The sequence below is a fragment of the Salvelinus alpinus genome, chromosome 18 (assembly GCF_045679555.1).
Source record: "Salvelinus alpinus chromosome 18, SLU_Salpinus.1, whole genome shotgun sequence".
Classification (NCBI taxonomy): domain Eukaryota; kingdom Metazoa; phylum Chordata; class Actinopteri; order Salmoniformes; family Salmonidae; genus Salvelinus; species Salvelinus alpinus.
Window position 1 is genome coordinate 11,343,343 of NC_092103.1, and position 17,560 is coordinate 11,360,902.

General features: G+C 44.2%; 2 protein-coding genes across 5 annotated transcripts; one reads left to right on the plus strand and one right to left on the minus strand.

The window, feature by feature from the left end:
• Nucleotides 1–26: 26 nt before the first annotated feature.
• Nucleotides 27–9,677, minus strand: ccdc62 (coiled-coil domain containing 62). Its single transcript, XM_071350050.1, has 13 exons — nt 9,283–9,677; nt 8,920–8,960; nt 8,583–8,753; nt 8,049–8,238; nt 7,580–7,746; nt 7,366–7,467; nt 4,523–4,694; nt 4,223–4,324; nt 3,696–3,784; nt 3,232–3,332; nt 1,469–1,628; nt 1,054–1,332; nt 27–853 (listed from the first exon to the last, which is right to left on the minus strand). Exons 1-13 carry the CDS (start codon nt 9,353–9,355, stop codon nt 785–787), a joined length of 1,716 nt encoding a protein of 571 aa, XP_071206151.1. The 5' UTR covers nt 9,356–9,677; the 3' UTR covers nt 27–784.
• A 192-nt stretch (nt 9,678–9,869) lies between these two features.
• On the plus strand, nt 9,870–17,532 carry LOC139543711 (density-regulated protein-like). Of its 4 annotated transcripts, none has more exons than XM_071350060.1 (7): nt 9,870–9,928; nt 12,692–12,810; nt 12,960–13,064; nt 13,186–13,266; nt 16,715–16,831; nt 16,938–17,077; nt 17,215–17,532. In XM_071350060.1, exons 2-7 carry the CDS (start codon nt 12,702–12,704, stop codon nt 17,257–17,259), a joined length of 597 nt encoding a protein of 198 aa, XP_071206161.1. In that variant the 5' UTR covers nt 9,870–9,928; nt 12,692–12,701; the 3' UTR covers nt 17,260–17,532. The 4 variants fall into 4 exon arrangements, with proteins under 4 accessions (XP_071206161.1, XP_071206159.1, XP_071206160.1 ...); XM_071350058.1 differs by having other exon boundaries at nt 12,960–13,063; nt 13,176–13,266; XM_071350059.1 differs by having other exon boundaries at nt 9,884–10,033.
• The last annotated feature ends 28 nt before the right edge of the window (nt 17,533–17,560 follow it).

A 17,560-nucleotide genomic window follows, 5' to 3' on the forward strand; every position in this document is an offset into this window, starting at 1 on the left:
AAAATGACATAATACCTGGAATTGAATGTGGTTATTAAAATGTTTACTGCAGTGGTAAATTTTTCTTAGTATTTGCATAGCCTGACTGAATATAAATTATTTTACATAAAAGTAATGAGTACAAAAACATTAACTACAAAATGTTGACATAAAAAATACAAAAACAATATGCTAATGAAGAAAGTGAGGTTCAGGTTTCTTTTCAATGCAACAGTGTCTCTTATCTCCTAAGTAATCAGTCATCCTATTGGAGCCATCCAGCAGGTTTGCAGGCAGTGAAACCGGAATGACAATAACCCAGAAGCACCATTCAACAGGTCTGAATGACTGGTTTCACATCTCACCTGCATATTACTAAATTGTTCCTAAATAGCTTATGACCAGGACTGCAAAGGGCAGGACATTGGACATATAACACTAAACATGTTTTAAAAGTTGTTAAAACAATAGTTTAAAAAGCTTAATGTATCATATAACATAACTTTTCACATAAAGAAATGTAAGTCCTTCTTTGGTTTCCTAAAAAAGCAGTTTAATTCATTCATTGGCTTGCTATCGCTGTGTCCCTGGTTCTGAATGGAGGAGATTTCACCTTTGACCACAAGTGTCACTTCCTGGATTGTGACCGATATAGGTTTGGGACTGGGGTCAAAGCCATACCAATGTGATTCCAGTCTCAATGGCTACAGTAGAAAACAGAGTAGTCTGCAGCCTCCATCATCACCCCTCCTAGACCTTCCAGGCCAGGTGTGTGAAGGTGTGTTTAGGTAGATGTCCTTCCCCTCTATAGCCCCCCAGGTTCCTCGTTCCTCTGGAAGGGCTGAGTGTTCCTGGGTGGAGTATCACCATCCAGCTGGGTGAAAACAGGAGAGATGGGATGAGCACTGTAAATCACTACCAGTTCACACCCTTAGGTTTCACCCCACACTTCCATAATATTATGGGATATCTTAATGGTAATAGGCCCAACAATATGAAATGATCTGTGGTATTTTCGTATTTTGGTCGGAATAATTATTGTATCTATAGTATAAAACACATGAAAGCACGTACCCGGCTTGTTTGACTGGGTCTTGTGGTGTAGGTGGAGCTCTGGTTGGGGTAGTGATCGGGATTGCTGTGATTATGTCTGTCACAGTTACGACTGTGGTTTCCATGGCTACTGTTGCCACTGTTTTGGCCGATGCTGAGGCTGATGATAGCGTCACAGTTAGAGGCCGGGCTCTGGGAGGGGCATAAAGGTTGTAGGGTTGTGCGTTCCAGGCTAGCCACCATCTGACGAGACTCAGCTAGCAGCCTTTGTAGATTATTGGTGGAGGAACGCTGGTCCTCCTGGGGGAATGGACAAAATATAAAGACGTTTAAACTTTAAGACTGAATCCTGGCCAATTACTTTTCTTTATCTCTACATTAGGAATTAATTATGAAGATCAGGAGTTTTTCCTCTCAGGTTATGTGGTCCACTCACATCGTCTAAAGCTGCAAAAAGGCCTCCCAGGTTGCCGTTGACAACACCTCGTTCATTGGCGGTTGTTGGAGAGGCGGAGTCATTCGCAAGACCGAGGCTCCTCCTACTCCGTGAGGAAGGGGAGGGGCTATCCAGGTACACACAGGTGAGATCACCTTGGCTGGGAAAGCAGTCAGTCAATCAATCAATCAATCAATACTTACTATCCATGAGACAGATTTGGGGTCAATATAAAAGAGTGTACCATTCTTCTCTGTATATTCTGTCCCTACCAGGTGTTACGAGGGCTGATGTCCACCAGCAATATGGAGGAGTCCTCTGCCTCTGGTCCTCCACTAAACACAGCTAGGAGCTCCATCCCTGCACCTGGCCCTGCCTCTGTCCCTGTCTCAGAGCTGCTTGCTTCAGACAGGCTAGGTTCACTCTGTTCCTGGCCTTCAGATGTACATCTACACCCACAGCTGCGTCCTGTCTGTCCGTCAACCATACTACCAAAGCCACAGCTCTGCCCTGCCTGTACTTCAGGCAAACTACCACAGCCACAACTAGCTGTCTTATAGGAGCTAGGTCCTGTCTGTCCCTCAACCATACTGCTACACCCACATTCAGGGGACTCAGTCCTCTCCACCAGGGAGCCGGCATTCGTACCGATTCCATCCTCACACAATGACTCCCTGCATTCTTTTCCTGATGTTCCCTGGTGGCTGTAGTTCGAGACTCCGTCGCCAGCTTTACCAGAAGTGTGACCCACATTCCCGCTGTTATTCTCGCCGAAATTCCCACTTACTCCACTCTGACTCCTGGTCCCCCTGCCTTCTTTTCTTGAAGCTCCCTGGCGGCTGTAGCTGGAGACTCCGTCGCAAATGCTAACTTGATCGGCAGTGCGGTTTAACGAACCCTCATTCCCACTAACTCCACTCTGACTCTGTATCCCTCTGCCTTCTCTCCTTTCGGATTTATGTTGGCTGCGGTAGCTAGCGATGCGGTCGCTCAGCGACAGTGTGGTGGTTCCAGCGGCTAGGCTACTACGGGTTGCCATGGTTTCCTTGCTAGCTCGCCCCCGTGTTTCCTGGCTGCTGTAGTTTGATTCATGTTCGGTGAGTTGTTGTTGCCTAAGAGACGTACCTTGGTTTCCTGAAACAGTGGACAGGTAGTCGCTGAAGTTGACGCTAGCTTGGCCTGGCGATCGAGTTCGACTAAGCGTTCCTGTGGCGGTGGCTATGCTAGGTGTCTCCATGGTTTCTCTACTCTCTCTACCTGCCATTGTTTCCTGGTGACTTGACTCTCGGTTGGTGTAGGAACTGGGAGTACGAGGGTTTGATATGTTCTGGTTCTCTCTCTTCGTTGATGACAAACGGTCACTAACGCTGCTAGCTTGGACCATTGCGTGACTCAGAAACTCTCTGGGGACAGCAGCAATGAGGTCCCGGGTTGCTACTGTACCGTCAGTGAGGTCAGAGGTCAAATCTGAAACACTACTTTCCTCCTCCTGTTGGGGTGCCTGTCTCTCTCCTGTGACAAGGAGGGGGAAGGGGGGTTCTGGACGGTTTGGGTGGTGGTCTATACTTTTGCTTAAAGTCTGTCTGTAGACTGACCCTGATGCTCGTCTCTCTGTCCCTCCTCCTCTCTCTGTTCCCTGACTGGTAAGAGCCACAATTTCAGCACCTCCTCTAAAGCCACAGAAACAACAGCAAAATATCTGAGACTGTGCACAACATCAACTGAGTAGAATAAATATACACATGCACAAACACCCAGCTCACCTCCCATGTGGCCCCTGTCCCTCAGCCTGTTTCAGGGCCTCCCGGGTGCTCTCCAGGTTCAACTGAAGCAGCTGCAGGTCATTCTGCTGGTTCTCACACACCTGGAACACTCACAATTAGGATTGTGGACACTTCATGCATATCAGGTCAGGGTAAATGATACTTTCATTGATTGACCCAGTGTAAAGTATTATTCATTTACACCAATATGTTATATTTACATCAATATTTCATCTTAGTCTGGGTAACTTTGGGCAAAATACAGCTCCTCTTCAGGTTAACTGTGTCAGGGCTGAGTCAGGGCCCAGGTATGTGACACACCACCAATACAGAAAGTGCCTAACAGCCGAGGTGGAGAACATTCCTGAAGTTCCACAGGTATGCTGTAGAACCTGACCGACAGCCCAGCCCAATGCGCTGTGGGTAAAAGTGTGGAGGTAGAGATAAGGTAAGAGGTGACACACCTGGCGTAGACAGTGCAGCTCCGACTCTGTGCGCTCCTGCTTGGAACGAGACAATCCCAGCAGCTCATCCTTCCAGCTCTCCCCCTCACCTGGGAGACAGGAACCATGTCAAAAGCAGTCACAACAGTTTCTTATCAATAGTTCGGGAGAAATGTGTAATATATTTTCTTAGTGAGCGATCTCAAATAATGCACGATGAGACAAGAGAAGCTGGGGTGGTTCAATCAGTCAGTCTATCTATCTTAATACAGTCAATAAGAATAACAGTGATTAGGAAGAGGAACTAGATGTTCCTGTTTAGGGAAACAATGACCTAGAACTATAGCACTACAGGCATCCTCCCTACTGTTCCAGAGGAGGCCATGTCATTACACTGGAAAACATTGCCTCTAGAGGTCGGTACCAGACAAGACAGGGGTTTCGGCGGCTGGGGTTTAGGTTGCTGTAAATCACACCGTGACAAATATATTTGTGAAAAATGTTCACTCAAAGTGCTATATAAATAAACTTTGTTGAATGTGAGGTACCCGAGAGAGCCAGCTCCCTGCGCAGCAGCTGTCCTTCCTGTTTCAGACGGATGATGTCCTCTCTCTGGGCACTGCCCTCTGTCACCTGCTGCTGTAACTCCTCTACAACCACAACACAGGGAGAGGGATAAAGAGAGGGGGGGTGAGAGAGAGAGGGAGGGAGAGGGAGAAGAAGGAAAGTGAGAGCGCATAATTTAAGAGTGCACAGGTATATGACAGCTAGCTTTTTCAGTCTAACTGAAAACTACAAAACTTTGGTAGTGTATTGTATCTCAGTGCCATGTACTCTGGCACCTGTACCTTTGAGCCGTGTGTTCTCGTGCCGGGCCTCTCTGTATCGCCGTTTGTGCTCCTCGACCTCCCTGAGCACCCTGGCCTCCCGTGTGTGACTCTCCTTCAGCGACCCCTCCATCTCCCGCAGACGCCCAGACAGATCTACGATGTGATTGGTTGCCTCCGTCACATCCTTGTCCTGGTGGGGGAAGAAGAGGTTATATACAGTGGGTATCCAGAAGTATTCACCCCTCTTGGATTTTTTCACATTTTGTTGTGTTACAAAGTGGGATTGAAATTGATTTAATTTGTATTTTTTGTCAACGATCTACACAAAATACTCTGTAATGTCAAAGTAGAAGAGAATTTCTTTACAAATGTTAGAATTTATGAAAAATAAAACACTAATATATCTTGATTACATAAGTATTCAACCCCCTGAGTCAATACATGTTAGAATCACCTTTGGTAGTGATTACAGCTGTGAATCTTTCTGTTTAAGCGAAACATTTGCCCATTATTCTTTTCAAAATTCTTCAAGCTCTGTCAAATTGGTTGTTGATCATCACTAGACAACCATTTTCAGGTCTTGCCATAGATTTTTTACTTATGGGTATGCTTGTAATCGTTAAGAACTGGGGGGTTTTCAGGATAAAAAAAAACAGAATGGCGCTAAGCACAGGTAAAATTCTAGAGGAAAACCAGGTTCAGTCTGCTTTCCACCAGACACTGGGATATTAATTCACCTTTCAGCAGGATAATAACCTAAAACACAAGGTGAAATCTACACTGGAGTTATTACCAAGAAGTTCCTGAGTGGCCGAGATACAGTTTTGACTTAAATCTGCTTGAAAATATACGACAAGAACTGAAAATGGTTGTCTAGCAATGATCAACATCCAATTTGACAGAGCTTGAAAAATGTATTTATATTATTTATTTATTTATTTTTTATCCCCAATTTGTGGTATCCAATCGCTAGTAATTACTATCTTGTCTCATCGCTACAACTCCCGTACGGGCTCGGGAGAGACGAAGGTCGAAAGCCATGCGTCCTCCGAAGCACAACCCAACCAAGCCGCACTGCTTCTTAACACAGCGCGCCTCCAACCCGGAAGCCAGCCGCACCAATGTGTCGGAGGAAACACCGTGCACCCGCCCCCCTCGGTTAGTGCGCACTGCGCCCGGCCCGCCACAGGAGTCGCTGGAGCGCGATGAGACAAGGACATCCCTACCGGCCAAACCCTCCCTAACCCGGACGACGCTAGGCCAATTGTGCGTCGCCCCACGGACCTCCCGGCCGCGGCCGGCTGCGACAGAGCCTGGGCGCGAACCCAGAGACTCTGGTGGCGCAGCTAGCGCTCTAGACCACTGCGCCACCCGGGAGGCCCAGCTTGAAGAATTTTGAAGAGAATAATGGGCAAATGTTGCACAATCCAGATGTGAAAAGCTCTTAGAGACTTACCCAGAAAGACTCACAGCTGTAATCGCTGCCAACGGTGATTCTAACATGTATTGACTAAGGGGGTTGAATATTAAGATTTTATATTTATGTTTATTTTTTTATTTTTACAAATGTTAGAATTTTTCTTATACTTTGCCAGAGTTTTTTGTGTAGATCATTGACAAAAAAATGACAATTAAATCCATTTAATCCCACTTTGTAACACAACAAAATGTGGAAAAAGTCAAGGGGTGTGAATACTTTCTGAAGGAACTGTATATTTGTAATTTTCTTTTCACTCTGTCATTTGGGTCATTATTGTGGAGTAACTACAATGTTGTTGATCCATCATCAGTTTTCTCCCTTCACAGTCATTGAACTCTGTAGCTGTTTTAAAATCACCAATGGCCTCCCTGAGCAGTTTCCTTTCTGTCCGTTGTGTCTGGGTGGTTTAATACATCATCCACAGCATCATTATTAACTTGTTACCTAACTACCAATCACTGCCCTTCTTCATGAGGCTTTTGAACAGCTTCCTGGTCTTTGTAGTTGAATCAGTGCTTGAAATTCAATACTTGACTAAGGGACCTTACAGATGTGTGTATGCGGGACCGACGAATGGGTAGTCATTCATAAATCATATCAACCCCTATCATTTCACCCAAAGTGAGTCTATGTAACTTATTATGCAATTTGTTAAGCCAAATTTTCCTCCTGAACTAATTTAGTCTTGCCTAAACAAAACAAGTAAATCGTTTAGTTATTCAATTTGTATTCATTTGTTAACATTTCTCGAATTTTCTTTTCACTTTGACATTATGGAGTATTTTGTGTAGATCAATGACAAAAAATCATAACCTAAATCCACTTCAATCTCACTTTGTCACGCATCAAAATGTGAAACAAGCGGGGTGAACACTTATGATAACCACTGTACAATTTACAGTCTGCATGTCTGTAATCTCGGCAGGGGCGTCACTTTCACCAAAAGTTAATTCTGAAATTGCATTTTTGTCCCCCCCAGTTTTATCATTGGAATGTGATACCAAACGAAGGAACGGTGTGCTTTAGGACTAATGCGGACACCTCTTTCACCAAAAGTTAATTCTGAAATTGCATTTTTGTCCCCCCCAGTTTTATCATTGGAATGTGATACCAAACGAAGGAACGGTGTGCTTTAGGACTAATGCGGACACCTCTGAGCAGTCAGGTAGGCTGTTTGGAGTGTGTTTATCTTACTGGATTAAAAAAATAGTAATGTAGGTCCCCCCCTTCTAAAACCAAGGTTACGCCCATGAATCTCGGCACCCAGAACCAAATCAGCTAGGCTGTCATGAGAGACTAGCATGTCTGCAACTGCATGGCCTTACTACTCTATTACAGGGTAATCAGAGTTAGAGACAAAGGTTTAAGAAAGCAAGCCTACCTTGAGTCTGAGCATGGTGCTGAGCTCCTCCCCTCTGACTTGCAGAGAGCCCAGCTGGGCTGACAGAGACATCACTGTGGAGTTCAGACTTTGGTTCTTCTCCTGGTGGGGGGGAGACAAAACAACACAACACCGGAAACACTTTCTTTCATGGACTGCAAATAACCACATCAGTAAAACACCAAATTGGCTGTGTGTGTGTGTGTGTTTGTACCTTCAGGTCGTGACAGTGTTGGCTGGTGTACTGCTGTTTCTTCCCCAGCTCAAGCAGCTGTTGCTGGGTAGAGTTGAGCTCCCTGTGGCCTTCCTTCTCCCGGGCCTCCACGACATGAACCCTCTTAGTTACAGCTCTGATCACCTCATTACGCTTCTGAAGCTCATCTAAGACAAGCAAACACACATTATGACACACAGATTGATACACATACAAGCAAAAACACACACACACACACACACACACAGCATGCATGCACACGCATAAACACCAGAGATCTTATCAATGCTATTCCCAGACCTGTAGTATGCAAAGCAAACATCATAAAATAATACAGAGGATGCAATTCACCATTTAAGTCTGAATGTAACTACCCATCATTAAGGTTATTTTGGGAATGTACACACACAGATGATGAATGGAATATGTTTTGTTCATTTGGGATTGAGGCCTGTGTCCCCTCTCTCACCCTCCAGGCGAGCACACCTCTGCTCCAGGGTCAGGACTCTCTGGCGGTCTTGTTCCCAGGCAGTGAGCTGCTTGTGGTGGGCAGCAGCCATGGTGTTGAGCTCCTGGTCCCGGTCTTTCAGTTCACAAATCAACAACTGCAGCTCCCGCCTCTGCCTTTGGATGGTGGCACTCTCCATCTCACCAAGAGGCTATTATAACACACACAGATATACAGACACATACACAAATGTAAATACAGGAGTGAGTAGGAATGCACACACACACCTCCACAAACATGTAGAGAGTACCAGTACTGACCTGCTACCTTTAATGGTAGCCTTGCTAGCTCATAGTAATAGTTTCACATTTTATCAACCAGTCGTTAGCTACCATGGGCAATTACACCATAATATCATTAACATTCTATTCTGCATTCTGTGATTCTATCGAGGATACAATGATGTAACAAAGGAGAACATAAGCAGTGTGTTCATAATGTTTGAAAAATGAGCCATTTGGCTTTATGTGTTGTGTAAAAAGCAGCACCTCCCACCTTTCTGTCCTGTAGGAGGGGTAGAGACAGGGAGGGGGGTTGGGTGTAGAGGCTTCCTGTGGGACTGAGGCTTGGGGGACTTCTGGCTGACTGGCTGGCCATCTTCTGTCCCTCACTCTGAGCTGAGGTGGACACTAGGGAAGGCTCCTCGATAGAAGCTCCCACATTCTTCTGCAAAAATGGAGTCAATGCCATTCATGTTAGAATTTCTCATTCTACTAGACTAGTAGCCTAACCAAGGCAACAATACCAAATAAAAACGTATACAATTTGTTTTCCAAACATTTTTGGGATGAAATATAGCAGGTCCAATAAACATTGATTTGCTCGCTATTACCTTTTTCACAGGTGTGCTGTGCCAGGGATCCCATGGAGTGACTGAAAACACAAATACACGTTTTTGTTTAAAATACAGTGACTGCCAGCTTTCTCAGACATAGCCGACTCAACTCAACTCCATGAGTAACAATGGAGTTGAGCGGCGGCTAGTGTGGGCAGGCGGGAGACATTGTCCTATGTAACTGCATGCTATTCTGTGGGTGCTGAAATCAGTAGTTTTTAATAAAAACGTAATTGTATGTGATGTCGTAACTCCAGTCCGCCCACACTAGTCGCCGCTCAACTCCATCGTAAATCGTGGAGTTGAATCGGCTATCTCGACACCAGAATAACTGTGTGATGAGATGAGACACACACACACCAAAATAGCTGTGTGGTGATGAGTGTCCAGATCCTCCATTTGGATTGAATGTTCTTCTACTGCCTTGGTCCATCTCCACTCAGTCATGGCGTTTTTTTGTAACTTGTACTGTTACAGTTCTGATTAACTTTAACGCTAGCTAGCTACGCTAACGTTTATCAGATTTAGATGGGCATTTCATGATCATTATCTGCTATTAAATCATGGAACCATTAACATAAATACATTGACAACAAAATACAGAGCATAATCAAATACAATGGATTACTCCACAATTATCTACCATTATGTTAATTTGGAAATGGAAATAACCAGCTAGCCTAGCATTAAATTCCTGTTGAAAGTTTGCACATTTTCAAATTACTTGTTGTGATGGCCGCAGAGGAGTGGATGTCAAGGCATACACGTGAATGCCTATCGTATAACGTCAAAATAAAATCATATTAGGAGTTCTATATAAGATATATGTTACTTTATTTTCCAATAGATTGGAATGTTGTTATAAAATGCAATTTATCGATATATCTTTGACAAATGGTTAATTTTTATATAAACAATAATACAGGCAACTAAATGAACACCTGTTATTTCTTTGCCAAGCGTGCGTTCCAATAGGCATTGACAGGACCCCTAGCTAAATCAGGCAGTAGGTGTGCTCAAGCTGTTATAACTGAGCATTAATCTGTTTCAACTTTACTTAATAATGCTTGTTTTGTTGATCAGTCAACAATATTAAGGTTGTTTTCGAGGGGTATGTATCATGTTGTTGTCTTTCCATTGATTGACTTGGAGGTGATGCTAATATGCCATCTAACGTTAGCTGCGCCGTTAGTTAGCATATATAGCTAATTAGCTATGAATGAAGACTCAGCCAAGAAACCAGTTGTCAAAAATATTATCTATCTATCTAGCTAGCTGGCTGGCCAGCTGTTGAATTTAGCTAGCTCGTCCGTTACCATACTACCACGACTTTTGCTTATCTAACGTGGATATATCCTAATTGTATCTGATAAAGGCACCAACATAGGCAGCATGCAAGTTAGCAAGCTAATGGTAGCTGGCTAATTATGTCTGACAGCCTGATTTTGAGTTTTAACAGCAGCTGTAAGGAAAGCTGTCATACAATTCTACCTCTTTGTGAATGAATAACAATCATCTTTGTTGTCAAGCTATATATTGCTCCCCCGCATGTTAACTAGGTAAGGCCAAGGTATGACGTGCCAAATATCCCTGTCTAGGACCTCACGTTGCCCAATAATTTACTAAAGGAAACTAACGTTGCTCCTTATAGTCCAAGGACCTTACATGTTCTGTTTAGAGGTGAATTGGCTCTGACAGCCAAATACTCTATCTAAACGTGACTTGATTCTCAATTGCGGTACGGTTGTAGAAACATATAGCCCTCTAGCTTTGGAACACAACATCGGAGTCTGTGTATTGGTTGGACTCGCTGAGTTGTGCATCTTTTTGGAGGCTGGCGACGGAAAAAAAACCTTACCACAATAAAGCTAGCATCACCATAAAAACGTTTCCAGTCAATAAGGGCATATGTATAATCTCTAGTTACCATATGTAAAGTGAAATTTGTTCCTCGCTATCAAATAAACGTCTGAATCCAACCTTTGTCCGAACAGCATCAAATCAAATGTTATTGGTCGCATACACATTTAGCAGATGTTATTGCGGGTGTAGCGAAATGCTTGTGTTCCTAGCTCCAGCAGTAATTTCTAACAATACACACAGATCTAATGGAATTAAGAAATATATAAATATTAGGACAAGCAATGTTGGAGTCCGGAGTGTGTGTATGCATGCATGTGTGTGTGATGGGATGTGTAAACATTATAGACAAGGACAGTATGTGGATAGACTATTTAGTGTCTGTAGAATACGTAGGACAGAATAGTGTGTGTGTGTATAGATGGATGGATAGATAGGATGGCATTGACTAGAATACAGTATATACATATGAAATTAGTAAAACAGTATGCAACCATTATTAAATTGACCAGTGTTTATGTACATAGGCCAGCAGCCTCTAAGGTGCAGGGTTGAGTAACCGGGTGGTAACCGGCTAGTGATTTAAGTTCAGGGCGGGGTACTGGGTGGAGGCTGGCTAGTGATGGCTATTCAGCTGTCTGATGGCCTTGGTCCCAGATTTGATGCACCTGTACTGACATTAGACACTGCATTTCAGTCAATACTTCCTACCACAAAATCTACCACTGTCTACACAGCAAGTGGTGCGGTTCTGACAAAAGTTGGATTTCACTTTACGTCTAACATCTGTTTTCTGTAAAGAAGCGCTCTAAAATGGAAATATGGCCGTGTGGGAACTCCAAAATGGTTTGTAGTAATTTAATAAGTTTTGAGAGAACAGTTCTCGCAGATATGTTCCATATGTTTCTAAAACCAGCTGAGAACATTTTAGTTTTTAAGCTAGTTTCCAGAAATGTTGCCATTGGGCTGAGGGAGAATTTGCCGTTTTAAAGCCAATTTCCTGCAATTCTACACATTTTGCCATGGCTTCTTGCCATGTTCTTATGCTGAGTGACTCAAACATGACAAAATCAATGGGGGGGCCGCCATGACATTTATGGAATTTTATGTTGACTGTCTAGTTTATTATGGTGATTGTTAGTTCTCAAAGATGATCTTATGAAAAAAAAAAAATCTACGTACTTTTTTATCTTGTTTTAGTCATTTAAGTTCACACTGAACGTTTTACCATCCCGAAAATATAATTTCCCCCAAAATATTGAAAAAATTGTCATCCTATTGTTTGGCGTAGCAGCTGATTAATTAATATACGGGAAACACTGCGCTAAAGGTAGTTAGCGTCTATGAATGGGTTAGACCTCACGTAGCTTAGCTGAAGATGGGGTTGTTGACTCATTTGGGGCGCAAGGCTAGCCTAGTGGTTAGAGCGTTGGGCCATTAACTGAAAGGTTGCAAGATCGAATCCCCGAGCTGACAAGGTAAAAATCTATCGTTCTGCACCTGAACAAGGCCGTTAACCCACTGTTCCTAGTCTGTCATTAAAAATAAGAATTTGTTCTTAACTGACTTGCCTAGTTAAATAAATTAAAATGTATTGAGTGCAATGTAACTACAATAGCAGCAGGAGTAGCATCATCAGTCAAATATATTGCAGCAGTTTTCATGGTGAGTTAGGTGTTATGCATTGATTAAAGTGGCAGTCCATGTTCACTGTGACATGGCAGGCCATGACAAGCATCTGTTTTTAGTGCTTTGACAATGTAAGTTTGCTGTCCTCAGACCAATCCATTGTCGAGGGTCCAGGATCCAAGTTGTCTGTGGTGAAAGGCTGATTGTCTGTGATTCTCACTTTTTGTTCGATTTGAAGGTTTACTTTATCCAATTAACCTTTTTTCCCCTCTGTGTTCAGATAATCTGTCATGGCTACTACTGAGAATGCAGAGACGTGTTCACCAGAAAACAAAGGAGGCCATCATGGGAGTGCTGACCCAGACACAAAGTGCCCAAAGAAAGTCCAGTATTGTGGCGGTAAGTACTACTAGTAGGAGGTAGTATCTGGGCATTTTACAAAATGGCACCCTATTCTAGTGATCTATACACGCTCATGGCCAATTCCTAAAACATTGATTTGCAATGTCACATGATTGTCAAGGTCTAACACCTCTTTTTCCCCCCAGTGTGCTCCTTGCCAACAGAGTACTGTGAGTACATGCCTGAGCCATCCAAATGCAGGCAGTGGCTGGAGAAGAACTTTCCAGATGTGTTTGCCAGGATGAGTGTAGGTGAGTTTCATCAGACAGTCTCTCGTTCTTTCTCTCTCTCTGTTTCCTAACAGGAAGATGGGCAATAATGAATGATGTCGTATTAAAAACACTTTTTTCTTATGCCTTACTGGTCCTGTAGGAAATGCTTCCAAGCAGGACACTGGCGGTGTAGAGGTGCCCCCTGTTGGTGAGGAGGATGAAAAGAAGAAGCAGAAGAGAGGTCTGAGTTCCTCTTCATTTTGATTTCTTGAATGCATCCTTCCTTCTCAAATCCTAAACCAGTGTTTCCCAGCACAACCTTTAGGGACCCCCCAGCCTTTGTACACATTTGCTTCAATGGCACCGGAGGGGATGGCTGCTGTTTTACGGGCTCCTAACCAACTGTGCTAATTTGGGGGTAATTTTGTACATGATGTTGCTGCTACTGTGTCTTGTGACCAGAAAGAGCTTCTGGAGATCAGAATATCCACTACTTACCTCGAACTGGACAAAGATTTTTACCTTAATGAGTCCGACTACTACAACTTTGAGACCAGGCACAAATCCCTGTCATTTGCGTGAAGAAAAGACGGAAATACGGGGGGCTGAGATTGGGGGTGCCTTGTGAGAATTTGTCAGCGAGTGGGTAACCCACCTCTACCATTCGTTCTATTGTCCAACATGAAATCACTGGAGAATAAACAGGATGATCTTTGTTCGAGACTATCCTAGCAACAGGACATAAGATATTAAAGTTTAATGTTTCACCAAGTCGTGGCTGAACGACAACACGGATAATATACAATTGGCTGGGTTTTCTGTGCATCGGCAGGACAGAACAGCTACGTCTGGTAAGACAAGGGGTGGGGGTGTGTATTTGTCAATAACAGCTGGTGCGTGATGTCTATTGCTCGCTTGAGGTAGAGTGATCTACAGCTTATCATGAGGTATTCTATCTACCAAGAGTTTTCATATTTTTCGTAGCCATCTATTTACCACCACAAACTGATGCTGGCGCTAAGACCGCACTCAACGAGCTGTATAAGGCCATAAGCAAACAAGAAAATGCTCATCCAGAAGCGGCGCTCCTAGTGGCCAGCAACTTTAATGTAGGGAAACTTAAATCCGTTTTACCTCATTTTTACCAGCATGTCAAATGTGGAACCAGAGGGGGGAAAAAACTAGGTACCTTTACTGCAGACACAGAGACGCGTACAAAGCTCTCCCTCGCCCTCCATTTGGCAAATCTGATCATAATTATATCCTCCTGATTCCTGCTTACAAGCAAAAACTAAAGCAGGAAGTACCAGTGGCTCTCAATACGGAAGTGGTCAGATGACACGGATACTATGCGACAGAACTGTTTTGCTAGCACAGACTGGAATATGTTCCCGGGATTCATCCAGTGGCATTGAGGGGTATACCACCTCAGTTACCGGCTTTATCAATAAGTGCAGTGACGATGTTGTCTACACAGTGACCGTACGTACGTATCCCAACCAGAAGCCATGGATTACAGGCAACATCCACACCGAGCTAAAGGCTAGAGCTGCCACTTTCAAGGAGTGGGACACTAACCCAGAAGCTTATAAGATATCCCACTATGCCCTCAGGCGAACCATCAAACAGGCAAAGCGTCAATTCAGGACTAAGCTTGAATCTTAAAACACTGGCTCAGATGCTTGTCAGATGTGGCAGGGTTTGTAAACTATTATGGACTACAAAGGGAAACCCAGCTGTGAGCTGCCCAGCGACGTGAGCTTACCAGATGAGCTAAATGCCTTTTTATGCTCGTTTTCAGGCAAGTAACACTGAATCATGCATGAAAGTACCAGCTGTTCCGGACGACTGTGTGATTACGCTCTCCATAGCCGATGTGAGCAAGACCTTTTAAACAGGTCAACATTCACAAGGCTGTGGGGCCAGACAGATTACCAGGACGTGTACTCAGAGCATGAGCGGACCAACTGGCTAGTGTCTTCACTGATATTTTCAACCTCTCCCTGACCAAATCTGTAATACCTACATGTTTCAAACAGACCACCATAGTCCCTTTGCCCAAGAAAGTGAAGGTAACCTGCCTATACGACTACCACCCCGTAGTACTCACGTCGGTAGTGCTTTGAAATGCTGGTCATGGCTCACATCAACACCATCCCGGAAACCCAAGACCCAATTCGTATACCGCCCTAACAGATCCACAGATGACGCAATCGCACTCCACACTGCCCTTTCCCACCTGGACAAAAGGAACACCTATGTGATAATGCTGTTCATTGACTACAGCTCAATGTTCAACACCACAGTGCCCACAAAGCTCATCACTACGGAAGGACCATGGGACTAAAATCCTCCCTCTGCAACTGGATCCTGGACTTTCTGACGGGCTGCCCCCAGGTGGTAAGGGTAGGCAACAACACATGTCACGCTGATCCTCAACACGGGGGCCCATCAGGGGGGCGTGCTTAGTCCCCTCCTGTACTCCCTGTTCAAGCACGACTCCAACACCATCAAGTTTGCTGACGACACAACAGTGGTAGGCCTGATAACCGCCAACGATGATACAGCCTATAGGGAGGTGGTCAGAGACCTGGCAGTGGCGTGCCAGGACAACAACCTCTGCCTCAACATGAGCAAGACAAAGGAGCTGATCATGGACTACAGGAAAAGGAGGGCCGAACACGCCACGTTCACATCGACAGGGCTGTAGAGGAGCAGGTTGAGCGCTTCAAGTTCTTTGGTGTCCACATCACCAACAAACTATCATGGTCACATCACCAACAAACTATCATGGTCCAAACACACCAAGACAATCATGAAGAGGGCACGACAACACCTTTTCCCCCTCAGGAGACTGAAAAGATTTGGCATAAGTCCCCAGATCCTCAGTTCTACAGCTGCACCATTGAGAGCATCCTGACTGGTTGCATCACTGCCTGGTATGGCAACTGCTCGGCATCCGACTGTAAGGCGCTACAGAGGGTAATGTGTACGGTCCAATACATCACTGGGGCCAAGCTTCCTGCCATCCAGGACCTATATACTAGGCGGTGTCAGAGAAAGACCCCAAAAATGGTTAGACTCCAGTCACCCAGGTCATAGACTGTTCTCTCTGCTACCGCACGGCATGCGGTACCGAAGCGCCAAGTCTAGGTCCAAAAGGCTTCTCAACAGCTTCTACCCCCAGGCTGTAAGACTGCTGAACAATTAATCAAATGGCCACCCGGACTATTTACATTGACCCCCCCCCCCCCCCCCTTTGTTTTTACACTGCTGCTACTCGCGTTTATTATCTATGCATAGTCACTACCCCTACCTACATATACAAATTACCTCAACTAACCTGTACCCCCGCACATTGACTTGATACCGGTACCCCCTTTATATAGCCTCGTTATTTTGTTTTGTATTTTTTACTTCAGTTTATTTACTAAATATTTTCTTAACTTCATTTCTTGAACTGCATTGTTGGTTAGTATTTCACGTTAAGGTCTACACCTCTTGTATTCGGCACATGTGACAAATAACATTTGTTATATGATTTGCTCTATTCCAGACTAAATCACCAAGGTTCATTGGTTGAATCAGGTCTTAGTGCTGAAATAGTACAAGCATTTGCAACAGCTATGGGGTGTCTGAGGACTGGCATTGTAGAACCCTGTTCTAACCTGTCTGTGCTGACTCTCTAGGTGGCAGAGGACAGATCAAACAGAAAAAGAAGACTGTCCCTCAGAAAATAACGATAGCTAAAATCCCCCGCGCCAAGAAGAAATATGTCACCCGAGTCTGTGGCATGAACACCTTTGGTAAGACTGACTGTCACATACTGTTACTGTAAACCCCTTGTTAAAGACATGGACAGACCCGACACCTTGTTTTGTTTCTTGCTTGTGACTGTGTGACTCCCTGCAGACATTGACCTTAAAGAGGCTCAGAGATTCTTTGCTCAGAAGTTTTCCTGCGGAGCCTCGGTGACGGCGGAGGATGAAATCATCATTCAGGGAGATTTTACAGATGACATCATCGATGTCATTCAGGAAAAGTGGCCTGAGGTAAGACGGCTGTGTTTACTCTCCAACGCCACATAGATGGCTGAAAAGAGTTAGTTACGGAAATAGACGAGTAGTCTGTGTGAATGAATGAGATATATATATTACACACACTAAGCATCTATGTCTTTCCATTGTAGGTGGATGACGACAGCATTGAAGATCTTGGAGAAGTCAAGAAGTGAAGACCCGACGTGCACTTTTACTAAAAATGGATGCAACATGTAACAACAACCTGGCCAAAATGTACACATTAACATTAAAAAGGAGTCGTTTTATATCTATTTTATTTACTGTATAGAAACTGTGGACTTGGCCACTCCCTTTTGGCATTTTTCAGTTCTTGATAGCTGCTGTCTGTCTCTCTGTCGCCAAAGGTCTGGTCTGATGTGATTCCTTTCCAAACGCTTTTCACTCAGCAAAATTTTAGGGTAATAAATGTCGCTCATTCACTTGTTCATTCTTTAGTCCTTCTTTCAGACCTCT

Coding starts and splice junctions, on each gene's coding strand:
- ccdc62 (XM_071350050.1), bottom strand. CDS start 9,355: ATGGACCAAGGCAGTAGAAGAACATTCAATCCAAATGGAGGATCTGGA. Junction 7,747..8,048: donor GAGGTGTGCTCGCCTGGAGG/GTGAGAGAGGGG, acceptor TGCTTGTCTTAG/ATGAGCTTCAGAAGCGTAAT. Junction 1,333..1,468: donor TTTTTGCAGCTTTAGACGAT/GTGAGTGGACCA, acceptor CCATTCCCCCAG/GAGGACCAGCGTTCCTCCAC.
- LOC139543711 (XM_071350058.1), top strand. CDS start 12,702: ATGGCTACTACTGAGAATGCAGAGACGTGTTCACCAGAAAACAAAGGA. Junction 13,064..13,175: donor TGTTTGCCAGGATGAGTGTA/GGTGAGTTTCAT, acceptor TTATGCCTTACT/GGTCCTGTAGGAAATGCTTC. Junction 17,078..17,214: donor TTCAGGAAAAGTGGCCTGAG/GTAAGACGGCTG, acceptor TTTCCATTGTAG/GTGGATGACGACAGCATTGA.